At 43.4% G+C, this 20,286-nt stretch overlaps 1 protein-coding gene across 1 annotated transcript in view; it reads left to right on the forward strand.

Annotated features, from left to right (window-relative positions):
• DGKQ (diacylglycerol kinase theta) overlaps positions 1–19,562 on the forward strand; it is a 53,311-nt gene extending 33,749 nt beyond the window's left edge. The window contains 15 exon segments of the mRNA XM_085527923.1: positions 472–562; positions 1,887–1,941; positions 2,189–2,250; positions 2,389–2,539; positions 3,229–3,267; positions 4,051–4,166; positions 11,075–11,226; positions 12,516–12,664; positions 13,710–13,891; positions 14,441–14,541; positions 16,829–16,975; positions 17,331–17,442; positions 17,872–18,024; positions 19,089–19,116; positions 19,119–19,562. Coding sequence (XP_085384049.1) covers positions 472–562; positions 1,887–1,941; positions 2,189–2,250; positions 2,389–2,539; positions 3,229–3,267; positions 4,051–4,166; positions 11,075–11,226; positions 12,516–12,664; positions 13,710–13,891; positions 14,441–14,541; positions 16,829–16,975; positions 17,331–17,442; positions 17,872–18,024; positions 19,089–19,116; positions 19,119–19,273 — 1,693 coding nt within the window. The 3' untranslated portion in view covers positions 19,274–19,562.
• Positions 19,563–20,286: the final 724 nt, after the last annotated feature.

Genomic DNA, 20,286 nt, shown 5'->3' on the forward strand with positions numbered 1-20,286 from the left:
ATGTTCGTTTGGGAGAAGTGTTAATCACAAAGAATTTAGTACAACTTCTGGTGTGATAATAGGAGGAAAAGTTAAAGGCAAAACGTCTGTTCCATTTGCCACCGACACCGTACATTCTCAGTGTTTTTAGCAGTGAAGACCAGCTGATGACCTATCCGCTTCTTAAGAGCAGTGAAATAAAATGTAAATGTTTGCTCATCTTAGTACTGCAGCTACATTGCCAGACTTCACCCAAGACCTTCTGTTAGTTCTGTGTGTAGGAACAGATTCATTTGTAGTGCTACAGTTTTAGTGACAGGTTAAAGTGTTTGCTCAAATGATGGGGCTGATACTGAATTTGACTAAAAGAACATCTTTTATAAGTAATCTCTTCCTGATTCTTAGTAAATTTGCCATTTAGTTTAAAAAGGGTGTGTGATTAGGTGAAATTATTGTCCTGATAAATGTAAGTGTTGCTTTCTTTCTTTCTAGGGAGGGAATGGCATACGTTTCTCTTCGAGTAAATAAGGATAGCACTATACAGACTGTGATCAAAGAAGTGCTTCCTTTACTTGGAAGACAGGTAAATACAAGATAGTAAACATGTCTCTGTGTCACCTGAGTGAACTTTAGATGGAGGGTGCATGTTTTCCTCAGAGAAGGATTTTTATTGCTTCACTTGTTGTTAATGTTGACATTGTTAATGCTTTCTAGGCAATTCTTTGTGGATGTTTCAGTCCTTCAGCAGGGTACCCAGTTGCTCTTTACTGAAAGTTAACATCAGTTTTCCCCAGTCAAGCCAATTTACTTGTAATGCATGTTTTGTTGTATGCATTATGCTTTTTCTGTCTGCGTATGTCTTTAAATACTTAAAATACAGTTCTGTATAAATACACTGCTTATCTTATCTTGCTGGGGAATTTCAGCAGTCATTGCTAAGACAGTCGTGGTTGTCTCTGTCTCTGCAAAGAATAAACTCAAGGCTGAATGGCACCCAAATGGTTTACCTTCTGTGTTCCTCCCAGCCTCAACGGAGAATGGTTACATGCATCTTGTATCTCTTGAAGATGCACATGGTTTCCATAGAATATGATCTCTTTTCAGTCTGCGTGTTTTACGGTTGGTGCCAAGATAGTACAACTTCTGTGAAACATTTTGGTAGTGTTTGTGAGTGTGCCAAGGCACTGTCAGTCTGAATCAAACACGCAGCTGTGGAGACGTGGATCTGCAGATTTTTCTTTGGGTGTTACAAACCCTCTAACAGAACTTGGAAATTCTTGTCTGAAACCTCTTTTTACCTGGACAAAAGCATAAGTTGAACGAGATAGTTAGCCTTGGAAAATGTTTTCAGATGTCTATATTTGGGAAGCTTGTTTGCAGTTGTGAGAGACTCAGTTCTCTGGAGCACTTGGCAGTTTTCTCTGATTCTGTGGTTTTTTAAAGGGTTTTCTCTGTTGTCTATATGAGAGTACAAACAAACAGGAAAACACTTCTTAGTATCCAGGATTTGCATGCACTGAATATCCTCTCCAAAGAGGTGTCATCAAATTTCAGGCAAAGCAAGGGTAGTAGATGAGGCTTTGAAGATCTTGGTCCATGGCATGCAAACTGAGTTCATTATTCCTCTGTGTCTCAAGTATTGAAATGAAGACTTGCTTAGTCCTGAGCTTCATGTGTTTCCAGGGTGACAGAAATCCTTGCAAGTGATTGAACTCCTGGCCTTTATTCTCCAGCTGCAAGGCAGTCGGGTGTCCCTGCAATGTTAGGGATTGATTTTAATTGAGATTGATTTTAAGATGTTTAATTTCCCATGCTTTGTGTGCACGGTGGATAACATAATGTGTAAGTATCAAGCAAAACTGTGTCATGTTTAGAAACAGTTGTTTGTGTGCTCCATCTCTTGGCAGACGGAGTGCCTCCAGAATTTCAAAGTGGTGGAAGTGCTTATGGGCAGTAAGCAAGGTAAGTGAAGGAGCACTGACCAAAGGCACATCTGTCAGTGATCTTGAAGCGCTTATTTTCATTTTAACACAGTCACAGTTAGTTATCTTTTAGAATAGATGCCTTCATAAATGAAACTTCATCATGTTGGAATGCTTGTTGTTTGAATTTTCCCTAAAATTTTGGTGGTGTTTTGTTGTGTTTAAATTTAGCCTGATATCAACATACGTTGCTTTCACACACTGACTAGTGTTCCTTCTGTCTCTAGTTCAGCGCATGGTGTTGGACAATCAGGAGCTGATTCTAAACAGACTTGAAGACATAAGAAAGGTATGAAGTTTGTTGCTGTTTATGATCCATCCAGAAAGGATGCAGTCACTAAGAGCAGATGCACCTGGGGTTTTGTTGCCCGATAATTTCTCACAAAATTTCATGTCATTTGTGTATATATTTTCTTTGTTTTTGCAGATTTCAATACGTCAGATGAATCAAACAAGGTTTTACATAGTGGAAAACAGTAAATCCACTGTACAAGTGAATATGTTTGTTGGTGGGCTTCCACCCCAGCTTTCTCCTGAAGAGTACATGAATATTCTCAAGGACGAATTAGCTATCAAAAGTGAGTAAACGGGGGGGATCTGAGATCTGCTCACCTTTATTATGTACAAAGGTCGTGATTCAAATGATGACCGCTACATTACTTGAGTTATATGTGACTGTAACAGTTTTTTAGTGAAAATAATTCCACTTTTTAGAAGTTAACCAAATATATCTTACACTTTGCAGATTATGGCAGTGCAGTTTAATTCTTTATGTGTAAACATACCTTGCCTGTATTTAACTATCCTCAGTATTGTCCATCCCCTTTGTCTCTGGTTATAGGGAAACGTGAGCTCTCTGTGTGCACATACAGACAAGCACTCAGTGAAGAGATCTTGTTTTCCCTTTCCAAAGAAGTGAAATTGATTTTCCTCTTCCAACCATGTGTTCTATAAACAGTACCAGGAATGTATCACACTTCTTCTTTCAGGAGAAGAAGCGTTTTTACCAGTCTTTTTATATGACTTCAAGAGGAATTAAACTAAATGCCTGGGATTATACAGAGCCATCTTCTATGAAAATCAGTTTAGCATTTCTAAGTTGTAAAGTAAACTTAGCAGAGGGAAAGTGTTAGCTGGAGATTCTCTATGTATTTGTATAACTTTTAATATTTATTTGTGTTATATTTATGTAACTTTTTAAAATATTTTAAATATTTACCCTAAGTGTACCCGAGGTTTTATGTGTTTATATTTTTGCCCTTTGCAGCAAATGTAGTATCTCTGAGTCATGTTTATCAAGCACAAGGTAAGCATTAAGATTTTAAGTATTGCAAACAAAGTCTGTTTTCAAAACTGTAGTCTTGCAGTAGAGGTTTTTTAAGCTCAGAGTACTTATACTTCAACCCTGCAGATTAGATGTAACACATTATATCACATTATATGTATGGGAAGCAGGGGATAAGTGTTACCTTATTAAGAAAAGGTTGGCTTTGTGCCACCTGTACCAGAACGTGGTAATAATCTGTCATAAAAATGAGGAAGTTGCGCTGGAGGTGAGCAGTGCTCCTAAAGCACTTCTGAGTGCTTTCTCTTCATTCTGGCTTCTGAACAGTGAAATCAGTGCTGCTCTTTAATTTCGTGGGTCAGTTTGACACAGATCACAGTGCAGCATAGTGCTGGAAATCTGAAGAGAATCAGCCTGCTGATCTCTGCGTTCTTCCTTTTGAAAAGACTTTTCTGAGCTGCTGCTTTGCTTTTGCTTTACAAATATTATCTGACTGAGAATTGGCTGCTGAGAGCTGCTGAAGCACTGCCCGTGTGCAGCATTACTGCAGCAGTCGGATCAGGTCAGCATCTGGTTCAGCTCACAAAGTAAAGCATGCAGTTTCTTTTCTGACCTTTCAGGTGTTGGTGTCCGTGTGCTTTGGGAGTCTTACCTTCCCAGTAGCTGTTAATTGCATCTTTCTGTAGGGTGGTTTTGAAGGCTGACATGTGCTTTCTTTGTGTGTTTGCTATCTCCACATAGTTAGTAAATACTGATCTTCTAATAACAGGAAATACAAAAAGCAGTCCCAACATGTCTTTACAGGCGCTGTCGTGCTCGAAATCTCGTGTTTTTCTGAAGCTGAAAGAATATATATGCTAGCTAAGGATACAACCATCAATGACAAGCCTCTGAATGCTGTGGTGATTCCAGAAGTTATGGTAAGAGATGTGGCTGAACTTACAACTGGTGTCTCAAACTACCTTCATGTTTTTCAAGGGAGGCCTTGCGGTGACACTGAGTCAGGTAGTGGGATGAGGAATAGCACTGGAGAGTTCGTACTTCATGCATTGGATATATTTCTGTTACTGAAGTCACTTGTCCTGCTGTTGAGTTGTGAAGAACTGCAAGCATAAGTACACTGCTGTAAAGGGAAGAAAAACAGAATGTTCATTTTTCTGGTATTTATTTCAAAGATCAGAAAATTGGGCACAGTTTTACTTTAATTCCATAGCAGTTAAAACAAAAAACCACCTCTTTCTAAAAGAAAATTTGCACTTTCATGCAGAGATTAGACTTTGTGCAAGAGTCCTTCCATAGACTGACACTTGATTTTGTTACATTTTTATGTTTACAGCCCACTTCCCTATGAGTCTCATGGTTTCCTAGCAGGCTTTGTCTTAATGAAGCAGATTCAGGATAGAGAGTGGGAAATGGTTCACTGGGCAAAGTCATTTTGAACCCAGGTAACATAGGTTGTGTCTAGAAGTCATTGTAGCCCTAATTACTTTCTGCTGAGCATCTTGCACTTACTGTCTTTCTGGAGTCGTACCGTGGCAAAAGAACTGAAAGTCTTAGTTTGACCTCTTTAAAACTTCACAGAAGGATGAAACCTTCACAGCAGTGAGATAGCTGCAGGTGGGAGGATCTCAAGTGCAATAGCAAGGCTGATAGCTGCATACTTACAAGCTTACTATATTAAGACTCCTGAGCTTGTCAGAGTTTTTCTTTCTCCTCCGAAAGAAGAGAAACCCTTGTGCTTATACATGCTGTGGGTGTTGCATGTGTTGCATTCTGTGAGACAGTTAGAAACAACTCTTACTTCTTAGTAGGTTCCAGCTCTTCCTGCTACCAGAAGCAGAACAAAAAGATGGAAGCACAAAGATAAGCCTCGATGCATTGTGTTGTGTGTGAAGGTGAATTAATCTGCTGTATGTGTCTGGATTTCTGACCTTAGATATGTCGAAGTGGAAATATGGATAATGCTGCAATCATTCATCTGATGCAAGTTGTGTCTTGGAAAATCTGTTTCACGGGACTGCTTGGTTGACTTTCCAATAAAAAGGAAGGAGAGAAGGATTGTATGTGTACACGTGCATTCTCTTTCCATTGAGCACATATTGTTTATACGTAGGTCACTCCAAAAGTAATGCCTCCTGTTTATTTTCGTGGATACTACAACTAGGTACAAAGAGCACATTAACACTGTTTCACAGAGAAAATTCCCAGACACAAAGCACTGTTTTTCATCATAGTCACCATCATCAGCAGTTCTTTTTTTGCCTGGGATGAACCAAAGCCTGAGTGCTGTGCTCATAAATATCTGCACCAATAGAGTGGACCCTCCCCTCCCCAGTTTCATAGCTGCTATGACAGTATTCTTGCTAGGAAGGTGTTGCCCAAACAGATGGAAGCCAGAAGTTGCCAAATCCAGACTATGCTGTGGATTTATCAGGACAGTTGCACCATGATTGGCAGTGTATGTCATGCTGGATGAGCTGATTGAGGCGCTTTTCATTTTGTGGCATGATAGTTGTGCATGGCTGTCCAGGACATGGCTTGTCTTCCACATCGCTATTCCCTTCTGCTGCCATCTGCCACACAGCAACAGAATTTAGTGGGAATGTTCAACCTCTACTGCCATACCACCACCATCTGCCTCTGTCACAGGCCAAAGTAATAAAGTGGGAGGCATGACTTTTGGAGCAGCAGTCATATTTTGTCCTCTCACTCAAGGGAGCCAAGAGTAAACATGATTATCATTTCAAGTGCCGTCCATTTGTGCTTAGGCCGCACAGCTGTTGCTGTCGGCTAATTAGCCGGTGTATACTAAAGAGTGATTGTTGGTCCTGCTCTGGTAGCAGTTGGACTGGATGAGCTGCTGAGGTCCTTCCAGCTTCCTGTTCTGTAGCACTGTCAGCCTTTGTTTGTCTTGTACTGTTAATCACCCTGTTGGCCCTGCAAGGAGTTACTTCCCACCCTTCTGCTGGTTTCCTCCAAGATAAGAAGCAGCTGCTGCCCTGGTCACTCTGACACCTTGATAACAGTGGTGGGTTCAAGGCCTTCTTTGTGCAGGGATCTGGTGATGGGGATGGAAGCAGGAGTCCTTGTGTGTGGGCTGTGCTGCAGGCAGTCTTCTTGCAAAAGTTCAGTTTTTGTGTTGCTGAGAGATTTCCAAAGCTCCTGCAAGCAGCTCATCGGCCTGGAAGGATTGGCCTTAAGTGTTGTGCTGGCAGGCCTGGGGTACAGAACGCCTTGTTCCCTGTTGTCGTGTGATGTGATTACACAGCATGCACAACAGAGAGGGGATTAGCATGAGTAATAGATATTTTGCTGGAGCCTGAAGCTGCTCTGTGCGGATCCTGACAAATTAAGCACTGTGCAGTGACTTGCAGAGTGCCCCAATTGCATGCAGTGAATTCCCTCCTGAGTGCCGGCCAGCACAGCCCCACTGCAGGCACTGTGCTGGAAAGGAAGGGACTCCTCAGCACTGAGTCATGCATCCTGGCTCAGAGCATCCCACTGCTTTGCAGGGAGCAGAGCATAGCTCTCTTTAGGGCCTGTGCCTTGTGGGCAGTGCTGCAGCAGCTCTGCTCTCCTGTGCAAGCCTGCAAGCTTGTTCTGGGACTTCTAACCTATGGAAAAGGTATTTTCTTACAAGTTGGTCCTTCAGAGGGATTTAGCAGCACTTCTTAGCCTTTCAACCACAAGCAGTGGTGAGAAGCACGTTGAATGTAAGGGTAACACTTGAAACTTTGTTTAGTCTGCATAGCCACGTTCAGTCCCGAATGGTTATAACTGGGGATTTATGCTGGAAGATACTTGAACGAGGATGTGTTTGTGTGGTAGGACCCTTCAGTTTATGCTGTGTGTAGATATCTTGTTTGTCCCAGGCATTCTTTGCAGCTGCTTCTGACTCCTAACATCAGTTGACGTAGATGTTGCCCTGTCTTTATTCTTTCTTGTACAGTGTTGACACTTGGGAAACAGGAAATTTAGGTGGCAGCTTTGTGGAAGCTGTACATACGTGTCCTTTCCATATACTTAACAGATATAAATGTATCACGGTTTTGGTCCACTGGGCTTTGTTTGGTGAGTGCTTTCCCTTTTCCAGTGAAGCCTGAAGTTGCAGGTGAGGCTCATTTGGACCCATCATTCTTCGCAGTATGGGTGAGGGTGGTTACCCAGGGAAGCAGCTGGGTTTTCTCTCCATGTGTCATCAGACTTGCCAGCTGTGTCTCACCACTCCTGTTCTACCAGCAGCTCAGAAATGCTCTGGGCTCTTCTGACTCTCTGCCCCCCCCAAAATAGTCATGTCTGTGGCCAAGAATGTCTCTTTTTTGTTAAAGGTAAAGCAAGAGGAAGGAAGGGGCAGAGAAGAAATGTGTTGCACCTCTGTCAGCCTTCTCACTTGCTTGGCATTACACTTCTGCTGTGTTTTCTCCTTGTGCCCAGCAGTCACAACTGATGGAGTAGGATAATCCTCATGCAAGGAGGGACACAGAGGAGACAGATTTTTATGCACCTGCAGTATCTTAATGCATCTGGTAGAGAGTTAGTGCCTGGCTCCTTCACAAAAGCACCATTTGAGGAAATTTCTTGAACCAGTATTCAAACCCCAAAATGCTGTTTGTCTCTCCAGTGTCTGAGCTGGCTCACATGCAGCAGTAACATGGCTATCTCAGCAGAGGATGCCAGCTTCCTTCCCCACCTTTACTTGATAAAGTGGCCTCATTTCTGTAGCTTGAGGTTCAGTTCACAGTCACGGTAGTTCGCCTGGGCAGCAGCTCTGACACAGTCTGTGTGCTGTCTCCTCCCTCTGTTGCTGTTCAGATCTCTTCACGTGTTTGCAAGTTGTTGTCATGCTGCTTCTTCACTGACCCCTGAATCATTCATGTCTAAGTTGACTTCTCTTTAGCACTGTTGTTTTTCTCCTGGGTCCATCCTGTCAGCTGTGTGACAAATGAGCGTTCCCTGAATGCTGTCCAGTTTGTAAGTACAAATTACCATGACTCAGGGGCTGTGGAAGACATTTCTCTTTCAAAGCACACTCATGGTCTCACCATGGCTGTGTAGTGAGGGACAACCACCTGCCTCAGCTTATTGGCCATGTTCTTTTACTGCACCCCAGGGTAACTTTGGCCTTCTTGGCCAGCCTGTTGTCCACCAGGGTACCCAGTTTCTTCTCTGCAGAGCTTCTCTCCAGCAGGCCAGTCCCTGACCTGATCTGATGCATGAGGTTATTCTTTCCAAGGTGTAGAACTCTACATGTCCCAGAATCACAGAATCACAGAATTACCCGGGTTGGAAGGGACCTCAAGGATCATGTAGTTCCAACTCCCCTGCCTGGCAGGGCCACCAAACATACGCCTTTACTAGATCAGGTTGCCCAGGGCCCCGTCCAACCTGGCCTTGAACACCTCCAAGGACGGGGCATCCACAACCTCCCTGGGCAGCCTGTTCCAGGACCTAACCACCCTTCTAGTAAAGAACTTTCCCCTAACATCCAACCTAAATCTTCTCTCCTTCAACTTAAAACCATTTCCCCTAGTCCTGCTATTATCAGCCCTTTCGAAGAGTTTACTCCCCTCCTGGGAGTAAGTTCCCTTCAGGTACTGAAAGGCTGCAATGAGGTCACCCCGCAACCTTCTCTTCTCCAGGCTGAACAAACCCAACTCCCTCAGCCTGTCCTCATAGGGGAGGTGCTCCAGCCCCCTGATCATCTTTGTGGCCCTCCTCTGGACCCTTTCCAAAATCTCCATATCTTTTTTGTACTGAGGGCTCCACACCTGGACACAGTACTCCAGATGGGGCCTCACAAGAGCAGAGTAGAGAGGGACGATCACCTCCCTATCCCTGCTGACCACCCCTCTCCTGATGCAGCCCAGGATCCCATTTGCTTTCTGGGCTGCCAGAGCGCACTGCTGGCTCACGTTAAGTTTCTCATCTATCAGGACCCCTAGGTCTTTTTCAGCCGAGCTGCTCTCAAGGACAACTCCTCCCAGCCTGTACAGGTGCCTGGGGTTCTTCCGGCCCAAGTGCAAAACCTTGCACTTTGCCGTGTTGAACCTCATTAGGTTCACCTGAGCCCAGCTTTCCAGCCTGTCAAGGTCCCTCTGAATGGCATCCGTTCCCTCCACCATATTGACTGCACCACTCAGCTTGGTGTCATCAGCAAACTTGCTGAGGGTGCACTCCATTCCCTCATCGATGTCATTAATAAAGATGTTAAAGAGCACCGGTCCCAAGACAGACCCTTGAGGGACGCCGCTCGTTACCGGCCTCCACCTGGACATAGAGCCATTGACCACCACCCTCTGTCAGTGGCCTTTCAACCAATTGCTTATCCATCTAGTTGTCCACCCATCAAATCCACCTCCCTCCAATTTGGAGATGAGGATGTGATGGGGGACCATGTCAAAGGCCTTGCTCAGGTCCAGGTAAATGACATCAGTCGCCTTCCCTTCATCCACCAACGCCGTCACTCCATCATAGAAGGCCACAAGATTAGTTAAGCATGACCTTCCCCTGGTGAAGCCATGCTGGCTGTCTCGGATCACATGCTTGTTCTTTATGTGATCAAGCATGTTGTCCAGGAGGATCTGTTCCATAATCTTCCCAGGCACAGAGGTGAGACTCACCGGCCTGTAGTTACCCGGGTCCTCCCTGCTCCCCTTCTTGTAAATGGGAGTGACGTGACCCTTCCTCCAATCATCCAGGACCTCACCTGACAGCCACGACTTCTCAAATATGATGTCCCCTTGTTGAACCTCATTAAGGTTCCTCTCCATGCATCTCTTCAGCAGGTCCAGCTGTTGCTGAACCAATGCACAGCTTTCTGGTACATCATCATACTTCTCCCAGCTGTATATCATCAGCAAATCGATGAGAGTAGACTCTTGTACTAAGATACGTGGTTTAGTGTAGTAGTACTGGTGGCAAGTTGTCATGAGTTAGCAACACAACACAGAGTGCTCATGCCAGGAAGATTTCTTCATTGCTGTGTATATCGTGATCATGATTTGTATCCCGATCATCATGTGTATCCCCACTTATACTTCTAAGCAAGCCTTTTATATTCTAACACACGTATTCAGTACATTTCTACCAACAATTCATTGTCTAGAAAGCAAGCAAGTTCCATAACAAATCTTCATAATCGGCAGAGAGTTTATCTTATGCCTACAGATAGAGCACCCCTGCTTATTCAGACTTTCTGTCTCCTTTCCAGAGCCTCACTATCAGCAGGTCAGCATTCGACGAGGCCGAGCTGACCTCTCCATCTCCCACAGTAGGTGGATGTTTGGACTGAGTGATCTTGGAGGTCTTTCCAACCTTGGTGATTGTGTGTTTTTCTCTCCCTTCCTGAGGATCATTGATGAAGATATTGCACAAAACCGGTCCCAGTTCCAGCCCTTGGAACACAGGCTACGGCCTACAGGTCATGCTTCTCCAAGCTCTGACAGTGAACCAGTTTTCAGTCCTCCTTGTTGTCCCCTCATCTATCCCACACTTCCCAAGCTTTCTCACAAGATGTTATAGGTGACAGGGTTAGAAGCCTTGCTGAAGTCAAGGTGTGCAACATTCGCTGCTCTCCCCTCATCTATCCAGCCAGTCATGTCATCCACAAGGCAACCAGATTGTTCAAGCATTGGTCAAGCATTTTCCAGAAAGGCAATATCAGCAGATAGCCTTGTTGACTGTCAAGGTGTTGAGTCTTTCTTTTCGTATTGAATCTGGATTTCGTTTTACTAAGCATCAAGGAATTACAAGGAAATACTTTTGAGATGCAGCAGTAATCGTCCTGCCTGGTCTTGGTTTTGGCTAATCCTTTCTTTTCTTCACTCAGGCTTCCAAGATACCACAGAACTGCTGGCCACTTCTTGTGTTTGTGAACCCAAAAAGTGGTGGTCTGAAAGGTCGGGACCTGCTCTACTGTTTTAGAAAGCTGCTGAATCCACATCAGGTCTTTGAGCTCACCAATGGTGGTCCTTTGCCTGGGTAAGTTGAAACGTTTATTCTAGTTATTGACGTGACTTTGTTAGGTATTTTGTGGTGTTTTTGCTTAAGGAAAGATCAGATTCTGTTCTTATAAGGATATTAATTGTGTCTGTTCTTTGCCTGGGTGGCAAAGTGGTGGATCAGACTGGTTCTTATTGGTATTTAAACAGACTTTCCTCTTCTCTATAGAGAACAGATTACTGCCTCACGTATATGCTTTAATCAAGTCTAACAGATCCCAGGTGCTGGGAAAGTCACATGTCCCTTACAATAATGCAAATATGCTTATCACTGAAAGCAAGAGTATTTTATAAGTAAATAGATACCAAGAGAAAGATGTCACATTGCCTTACAAAAATGCTGATTTTTGCTTTTATTTCCTCTAACATGCTGTGGAAACGAACAGGGAAGTTATAACAAAATTTCCTATTTTGACTCTTGAAAGTTGGCCACAATTGCAGAGTTAATGGGGTCTGCCTGATCACAGCTGCAACATTTCTCAGTCTGAGGAGCAGAACGAGGATTGCAGGGTGGCAGCAACCATCTACTGGGTTCAATCAGCACCGTTCTGTTTACACGTCATAAAACTGAAAGCAATGGTTGCAGCCTACTTGGAGTGGAGTAGCCTTGTTATGCAGTGCAGTTCTAACAAGGAACTCTTGTGACACAGCCTTCAAAACAAACGCTTTCAAGAGAGAAACGGAGCTGATGCAGGAAGCAAGTAAAATAAGTTGCACAAACTTTTTGGTCTGAGTTCTGTAGTTTTGTTGTCTTTCTAGTGTTAGCTGAAGCTGCAGCTGTGGTAGTTAGTTCACTTTGCTCTACCCGCGAAGTATTCCTGTAGATGCACAGCAAAATGCTTCTGCTTGCTTACTGCTTGTCGTGAGATGCAAGTAGAGATTATTTCGCAGGACACTGTGTTGTGTATAGGATGACAGGCCAAAAAAGAGTGAGAACAAATAAAATAGTTCTATGAGGAAAAAGCACTACCAAAATTCCACACTTGGCACCATAGGATTGACTAAGTAAAAAAAATTCAAAGCCTCTGCAAAGATTTAAAGCTCTGTGGGTGTTCAGATGGGAGCTGTGAACAATTGGGCCTGTTTGGCAAGGAAATAAGTGGTTAACAATTGATCTCCAGCTGCAGAAAGTCACAAGGGAGGATGGTTTTCACTCTTTTTTAAGAATTCAGCAGTAATGTGTTACGTTACATGACATAGGTAGAGACTGCTTCTCTTTGTACTGCATTGTAATGCTTCTTTTCCCCTTTGCTTTGTTTCTAAATGGAGGTTTCATATGTTCTCCAAAGTCCCCTCTTTCCGAGTGCTGGTGTGCGGAGGTGATGGCACTGTGGGTTGGGTGCTTGGTGCACTGGAGGAGATCAGGCACAAGCTGGTGTGCTCAGAGCCTTCTGTTGCCATCCTGCCTCTGGGAACAGGTGAGAACTGGGACAAGCGCTATGTTGAGAAGTACTCAGTACACGATGAAGACCCCGTCTCCACTCTCTGTGGCCTTTCTGTGTTATGTTTGGGAGCTCTGATTGCTGGGAAGAGTGACTGTCATAGGCATAAGCTCTGGATAATGTACATAGAAACATGGATTTGGAGGCAAACAGCAGAAACATCTTCCCATGTAGCTCAAGGTTGTATGAGCTTTTACTTTCTTGCAGCGTTGAGGTTTGAGTTCAGCAGATAATGACCTACATCCTTTAAAAGCTTGTTTTCTAGTATAGTGTGGATCTGATCTCTCATACCCAGTCTGAAGGGATGCCTGCACTAAGTTAAATGCATGTATGTCTTCAGTGAATATTCCCTTCATTTTGTCTCTCAGGAAGTTATCCAACTGGGATGCGGTTCAGAGAGAGGCATTCACTGGCTCAGAGTGTGGGGCAGCCCGCAGTGCTAGCTCACTGCTGACTGGTCTGCATGCAGCACTGGTCCAGCAGCTGGAAATCCAGATGGATCTCCACCTGAGGCTTTGTGCCTGCTCATCCTCCAGAAGGTTTGTCTTCATTTACCCACCTGACAAACCACTGCTGAGGATGCCAGGACTCAGTTGTAGCCAGCTGTAAATAGCAAGCACAGGGATCATCTCTTCAAGTTGGTTATGCTTCCTGAGTGAGAAGGAGCTGCAGTATTGCTGTGGCTGTGACTGAGTGGGTAGTTCTTAGAGAGGGCAAAATATTCTCCCCTTGACAACCACTGCTGCACTGAATCCAGCTGTGTGTTGGCCTGATAGCAGTTCCTTCCACTGCCTTTTTTCAGAGTTTTTCAAATGAAGCAGTATATCTGTGTGTAAGCACACATGCACTGCGACACTGGGGTATGTTTTATGGTTAACTAACTTTTCAGTCCAGCTGTGCTACTTTCATGACTTACCTGGAGCACTTTACGGTTACTTGAGAGCAGAGCTGAAGGAGTTGTTGGTGCTTTTAGCTAACTTATAAATGCTGTCATGTTTTGGGGCTCTTTGATGTTGCCCAGGTAATGACTTAGGACGAGTCCTGCGCTGGGGAGCTGGCTACAGTGGAGAGGACCCCTACTCCATTCTGATCTCTGTGGATGAAGCAGACGACGTTCTGATGGATCGCTGGACTATTCTCTTGGATGCTGAAGAGCCTGCTGAAGGTGCAGAGAATGGCATGGCAGAACCTGAGCCCCCAAAGGTAAGATGAGGTTTGGCTCAGTTTTAACTCTCAGAAACACTTGTTCTCTTGAGAGTCACAAGGAGTGTAATTATTAGCATCTTCTGTTGCTCACTTATCTGTGCTTGGGCCTGACTGAGCTGTTTCTTAGTGGAGGTAGTGCTGTGTCTGGATGTGCTCATGTAGCAGAAGGTTGCTGCCCAAAGTAATAGCAGTATTAGTGTGTAAGTAAGTTACGTGTAGTTGTTGCACTTTGAGAAGTTGGGTTGGCTTAATTTCTGCCTTATTTTTATGTCTGCATTTTTATGCTTGTTTCTTGAAATTAAGAGTAAGTGCTGGAATTTGTAATAGTTTGGAAATAATGACAACACGTATAAACAGCTGCTTTATTTTTAGTGCTGTGTTTCTGGAAAGTGCTCCTAAATTTGTCACAATGTGAGTAACTTGGAAGGATCATCCACAGCTCTTCCTTTAGTTGGGAAGTTTTGGAACCTCTTCTGCATTTAGAAATGTCAGCCTTGAGGAAATAATACGAATAATAATTCTTTTTCTTTTTTTTTCTTTTTGCAGATTGTACAGATGAACAATTACTGCGGTCTTGGCATCGATGCAGAGCTGAGCTTGGACTTTCATCATGCTAGAGAAGAAGAACCAGGGAAATTTAATAGCAGGTAATCCTGGGAAAAACAAGGGAGAAGGATAAGTCAGGTAGCATCCCAGATTAGTGCTATGGCTGATAACACTGATACAGGTATTCACAGATAACACTGCTTGAGGCAAAACTGGAACAGCCACGAACTCTTAGGCATAAAATTTGTTTGGCTTTTTGGGGTTTTTTTTCCTTTGTGTTCCAAGGGGGAATGTGAGAGAAGTTTTTATAAGCACTGAGGGTTGGCTAGTGAAACTTGGTAGCAGGTACCTGGAACCTGATGACACTTGAGGTCCATTCCAACCCAAGACGTTCTTTGATAAAAAGAAGGTGTGGAAAGGAGCCTCTGTCATTCCTGGCATGTAGATCAATCAACAACAGCACTTCTTTTTATTCCTGTAATTACTGAACCTGGTGAGGGAGAAAAACCACCTTTGTGTAATTAATCAGTACCTCTTAGAGAAATTGTTCTTGACTGCTCTTTATTCCCTTACGTTTGCAATGTATTATCTCCAATGTTGTCTCCCAGTTGCCAGAACAAGCTATTACAGCTGCGTAGTATTCCAGTCTCATCTATTAAGAATGTTCTTTGATCTGTTCTGTGAGCAATGATACGCATTCTCACCTCTCTTGCATGTTTTATCAGTGCAGATGTTGCTCACGTATTTCTTAAAGCACTGAATAAGATACTGGTCTTGAACTTTACATACTGACGCAGTGTTTAAGAGTTATGCTTTGGTCTTTATTTCTCCGTGTGCTTTTAATCTCTCTCACCTTGAGCATTGCATGGTGTGCTGCATCTGCAGTGCTGTGTGCAGTGAGTTGATATAGTTCTTGCAGACCTTCAGCGTGCATATGTGGACGCCTGGGGGAGCGTGTGGGAAAAACAGTGCTTTGGTGGTTTGGGTTGTGGTTTTTTTGCAAATCTGAAAGGCTGTATGTTGCCTCAGTATCTGCACTCCAGAGCATTCCAAATAATTCTGGGGTGACATAATGGTGCGAGTGTTGCAGCTGAGCGTACGCTGAGGCTCACGGGCTCTGAGCCCTGCACTGAAAGCCCTGCCCTCCTCCCTCATCCCCAGTGTCACTCACAGCAGTGGCTGCAGTGTGAGCTTTATGTTGCAACACAGACCTTGAAGCCATTGAGCACAGATAAAGTCTGTGTGCCGTGGAATGCCATATCCAACATGTCCTATGGACTCAGAGATCTATAGCATTGTCTTTACTATTAGTTGAGAACTGTGCCTGCACTTTCAGCTCTATGTCATAGTTTCTGAGGGCTTCTCTCTTGGTGTAACTGAAGTTCTTATTTCTTGCGGGTACTTGAAGTATTTTGTTTCTTACCTATATTATGTTTCACTTGTAATTAATGCATTCAAATTAGACAAAGCCTGTTGTAGCATAGACACATCTCTTGGCCTTGTCTGGAGTGGAAGCTTGTGTTAAATGGTCTTACATCAGGTACCCTTATCTCAGTACTTCTTAAAACTGATAACATGTGCAGTGAATCATTCCCAGTATCGTAGTTGGAAAGAACTAAACAGTCTATGTCTGAATAGTGGACAGTAAGCTCCATGCTAAACTGACTGTCTTCACCACATGAACATAGCTCAGACATAATGTTGGGGATGTTCTGCGGGTTGGATTCCAGTGACAGCCCTGTGCTAGTAGGGTCAAGTAGTGGAAATTCATGCTTTTTATTTCAAGGCTCTTTAAGGTTGCTATGTATCCCAATGTTTCCATTATAGAAGAAAAGACCAGCGTTTGTTTATGTAACTCTTCAAATATTTTGACATCTCTAGGGATGCCATAAAATCTTCCTCATCTTTTTTTTACTCCAAAATTAGATACTGCAGAGCTCTGTCACCGATTAACACTACGAAGCATGTTTTCAGTTTCCACAGCTGAGCCTGGTTTAAATGAATGAGCAATATGTAAAGCCCAAACTCAAAAAGGTTTTGTGCCTTAATTTTATGCTTTGATTCTTCTGTCAGTGCAGGATGAAATGGCTTAAAATGTTCCACAAGGATTCCTAAGCCTTAATACAGCCAGGCAATAGTGCAACAGCAATACAGTTTTTCAGCCTAGAAGTTTACTTCTCTAAGACACATTATTTCTCTGTGTCTCTGTATGTGTCTCCACAGCCCTTCACAGCACAGTTCCTCTCTTAATTAAAGATGTATTAAAGTAGCATTACTCTGTAGTAAAGCTGGAAGACCTCAAAAGGGTTTTTACTTGAAGGAGTCTTTAAACATACCTGCTGGAGAACGTTACTAGTGTGTGTTGACCTGATGCTTGTCTGCTCCTAGGTTTCACAACAAAGGAGTTTATGTGAAAGTTGGGCTGCAGAAGATAAGCCATACCAGAAACCTTCATAAGGACATAAAGCTTCAAGTTGACCAGCGAGAGGTGGAGCTACCAAACATAGAAGGACTCATTTTTATTAACATACCCAGGTAAAAATGAGAGTAACCTTTGTGGAGACGTGCCTGCCAATACATGTGGCAGTAGTGCTTTCTGTTTGAGTATCTTCGCTGTGGTTAAACTGCATGGACTGGCAGGTCATTGTTAAAGGGTAGTTTTGGTTACTGCCAAGCTCAGGGCTTGCAGTGGTCCCTGAGGAGTCTCAGCAGCATTCTAGTAATGTTTTTTTTCTGGCCCATTCTAGTAATGTTTTTTTTTTTCTTGCTCTTAGTGCAGGAAAGTTTGACTGTCTCCCTCCCTCTGGAGAGGAGCAGAGTGCCGAGCTTTTGAACCCTGGCAGAGCAGGGGTCCCAGGTTTGGTGGTCACTGTGTGTGTTCTCTGCACAGCTGGGGGTCCGGAGCTGATCTCTGGGGCACTGACAGTGATGACCGCTTTGAGAAGCCACGCATTGACGATGGCCTGCTGGAAGTTGTTGGTGTGACTGGCGTTGTTCACATGGTAGGTTGTCACCCCGCTGCAAGTAGAGGAAACACGTTTCAGTGAGCTTGTTCCACGTGCATCGCAGTCTGTGCTTGGTTAGGAGTTCTGAACATTCACTTGCTACTTTATGAAGGAGGGAGGTAAGAGCAAACAGGACTTTTCTGAGTGCGTGCTCCTTTGCCAACAGGAAAGTCCAAATGACTCCACTGTGTAAGTTATTTGGCCTCTAGTAGCATGCAGACACTGAGTTGTCTGTAAAGTAAACTTAAATAACTAATTTTGCATCAGTAAAGGCATCCTATGCTGACTTCGCTTAAGCAGTTCTTGTACTTGAAACTTAAAATATCAGTGAGAATAAAATTGTGTCCACCCAGTTCAAGTGCATCTAACATTTGTGCTTCTTGCTTGTTGGGGTGATTGATAATCTTGGCTTTTACTTCCAAACAGGGTCAAGTCCAAAGCGGTTTTCGTTCAGGCATCCGCATAGCCCAGGGCTCATATTTTCGTGTAACGCTCCTAAAGCCAATTCCAGTTCAAGTTGATGGAGAGCCCTGGATTCAAGCCCCAGGACGGATTATTATTTCTGCTGCGGGACCAAAGGTAATGGCTGTAAGCTTGTGTCGAAAAACTGGCTTTGTTCTTTCAGTTATGTTATTCTGTTATGTTGCTCATTGGTTGTGTTCTGATTACTTCAGAGGAGCCAGTCAATACAGTGTAGTAATTGTTGGGTACGTCATATCTGAAGAGAGTTGTTCGACAGCCTTCTCCAGTGGCTCAGATGAGGATTGTGTTCAAGAAAGTGGCGGCTGAACTGCAGCCAAGTAACTCAGTTTTTTCCCTTATTGAGATCTGCAGGCAGTGTTGCTTACCCTGAAGTTGATGGTATTTGTAAGGACTGTGTTAGGACTCCAGTGAGTGAGGACAAAAGAGTCTGCTGGCCATGATGGTGGAGAGAAGATCTGAGCAGCAAAGGAGAAAACTGAATACTGGAGGAGGAGAGACCTGAGAAAAAGAGGCTTTGAGTTCGTTAGCATCTGCTTATCCCTAATATCTCAGTGTATATATACAGAACAAAAAGAACATAAACTGCCTAAGCATTAACTTTTATTTTCATATCGAAATTGTAGAATAAGCATTTTATGTGCAACATTAAGGAAACCTTTCTAATTCACAGAAATTTATTGCTGTGGGCAGTCTTGGAGACCACATAGAGCTACCATAAAGAAGGCACTTTTAGACAAAAAAAATGGGTTACAAGGAGGGTCGTAATTCAGACATTTGGGAATATGTTAAGCCTGAGGGTTGGGGGTGGGGAGGAGGAGAGTGCAGAGTTAAGTTGGCCTTCCAGTGTGAAATATTTCTGTCCTTAAGGCTAGTGACTGTCAGTGTTGTCTGTATGTGTGTGTAAGTATTTGCTTGTACTTGTATATATATGCACATACGCACATCTATACACATTGTGTACATATGCATGTGCCTGTTTGTATGAACAGCATTTAATCCTAGCACTTTGTAAGGATAGGTGTTTCACTCAGCTGTGTGTTGTATTTTATTATTTGCAGTTCCAACACTTTACTCATGTATCAGTTGTCTTAGTTCTGCTAATGGATTACTCCAGATTTTTTGAATGCTCATTCATTTTCGTTAAAAACTTTGCATTTTAGGTTCATATGTTGAAAAAATCCAAGCAGAAAAAAAAAAAACTGGAAGCCTGAGAGAGGTGAGAGCGGACAGCATGTCAAGCATGCCAAGGGGGACGCTAAACGGAGACCTGCGCTCAGAAGCGATGCAGCACAACTACTGTAGATGCCAAGATAGTGCAGTAAAACTGAGTGCAGATAACTGGTGAAGCAGCGTTGTTTATGAGTGTGCCTTCATTACATTTTGATAGTACTGGGTTCTACTTAGTCTTTCAGAGATAGTGCCTCGCCGTTACAAGTAACTGTTAAATACCACTTGCCTCGTTTGAGATGTTTTCTTTGGGTTGCTCTTCCATAAACCGTTGCCCAGTTTTTTTATGTGTATGGACACTGAGGCCAAACAAAGATTATGAGATGCCAAGATTTCTGCTTCTGCTTTCACAGAGACTCTTCCCATCCTCTCTGCTTTTTCTTTTAGAAAACTATTCCATAGAAAAACTCAGTGCATCTTTCCATAAATGAAACTGTTGTTTTAAGTTAATGCCTCCAGTAACCTTAAAACCAAGAAAAGGTGAAGACATGAGCTGCTGAGAGCTCCTTGGATCAGTCCAAATAACACAGCTGAGACAGCACTACCTTAGAAGAGAGGAAATGCAGGACACAGGAGAGATGATTTCTCTAAAGCCTGTTGTACTAGGAAGAAAGGAAGTACTAAACAGTTGAGTCCTGCTATGTCAGACAGCTTATTTCAACAGCAGTTGTACAGAATGGATGAAGGGCAAACAGCTTTTAGAGAACACTGTCAGTTTAAGTTGAAAACAAAGCCTGTTTGAAAGATATTTGAATTTCAGCAGCTACGACTCCAGAGTAGAAAAGGAACTTGATACTTGGGGCAGTATTGCATTATACTATTTTCTATCACTAAGAGCATTATCTTTAACAGCAGGCATTCCTTGTTGTCTTTTCTTGTATTATCTCACGCTCACTTATTTGTTGGGCTGTTATTTAAAAGCAAGCTCCAAGACTTGTACTTAATTAACGTAAAGCAAGTAGCATACAGTGTTCTCTGAAGTGAATTAGCACAGCAGTAGAGCGGAGCTGAAGTGAGACACACAGTAGTTTCACTCAGGAGATTTAGGAGGTACTGAAGTCCGTAGAGCGCATGTAACATTCTGTAGGGTTCAGGACAGTAGGAATATACCTGTCATGAAAACTCACCCAG

This window comes from Coturnix japonica, chromosome Z, assembly GCF_054131305.1.
Source record: "Coturnix japonica strain WE chromosome Z, WE-NBRP24, whole genome shotgun sequence".
In the NCBI taxonomy this organism is placed as follows: domain Eukaryota; kingdom Metazoa; phylum Chordata; class Aves; order Galliformes; family Phasianidae; genus Coturnix; species Coturnix japonica.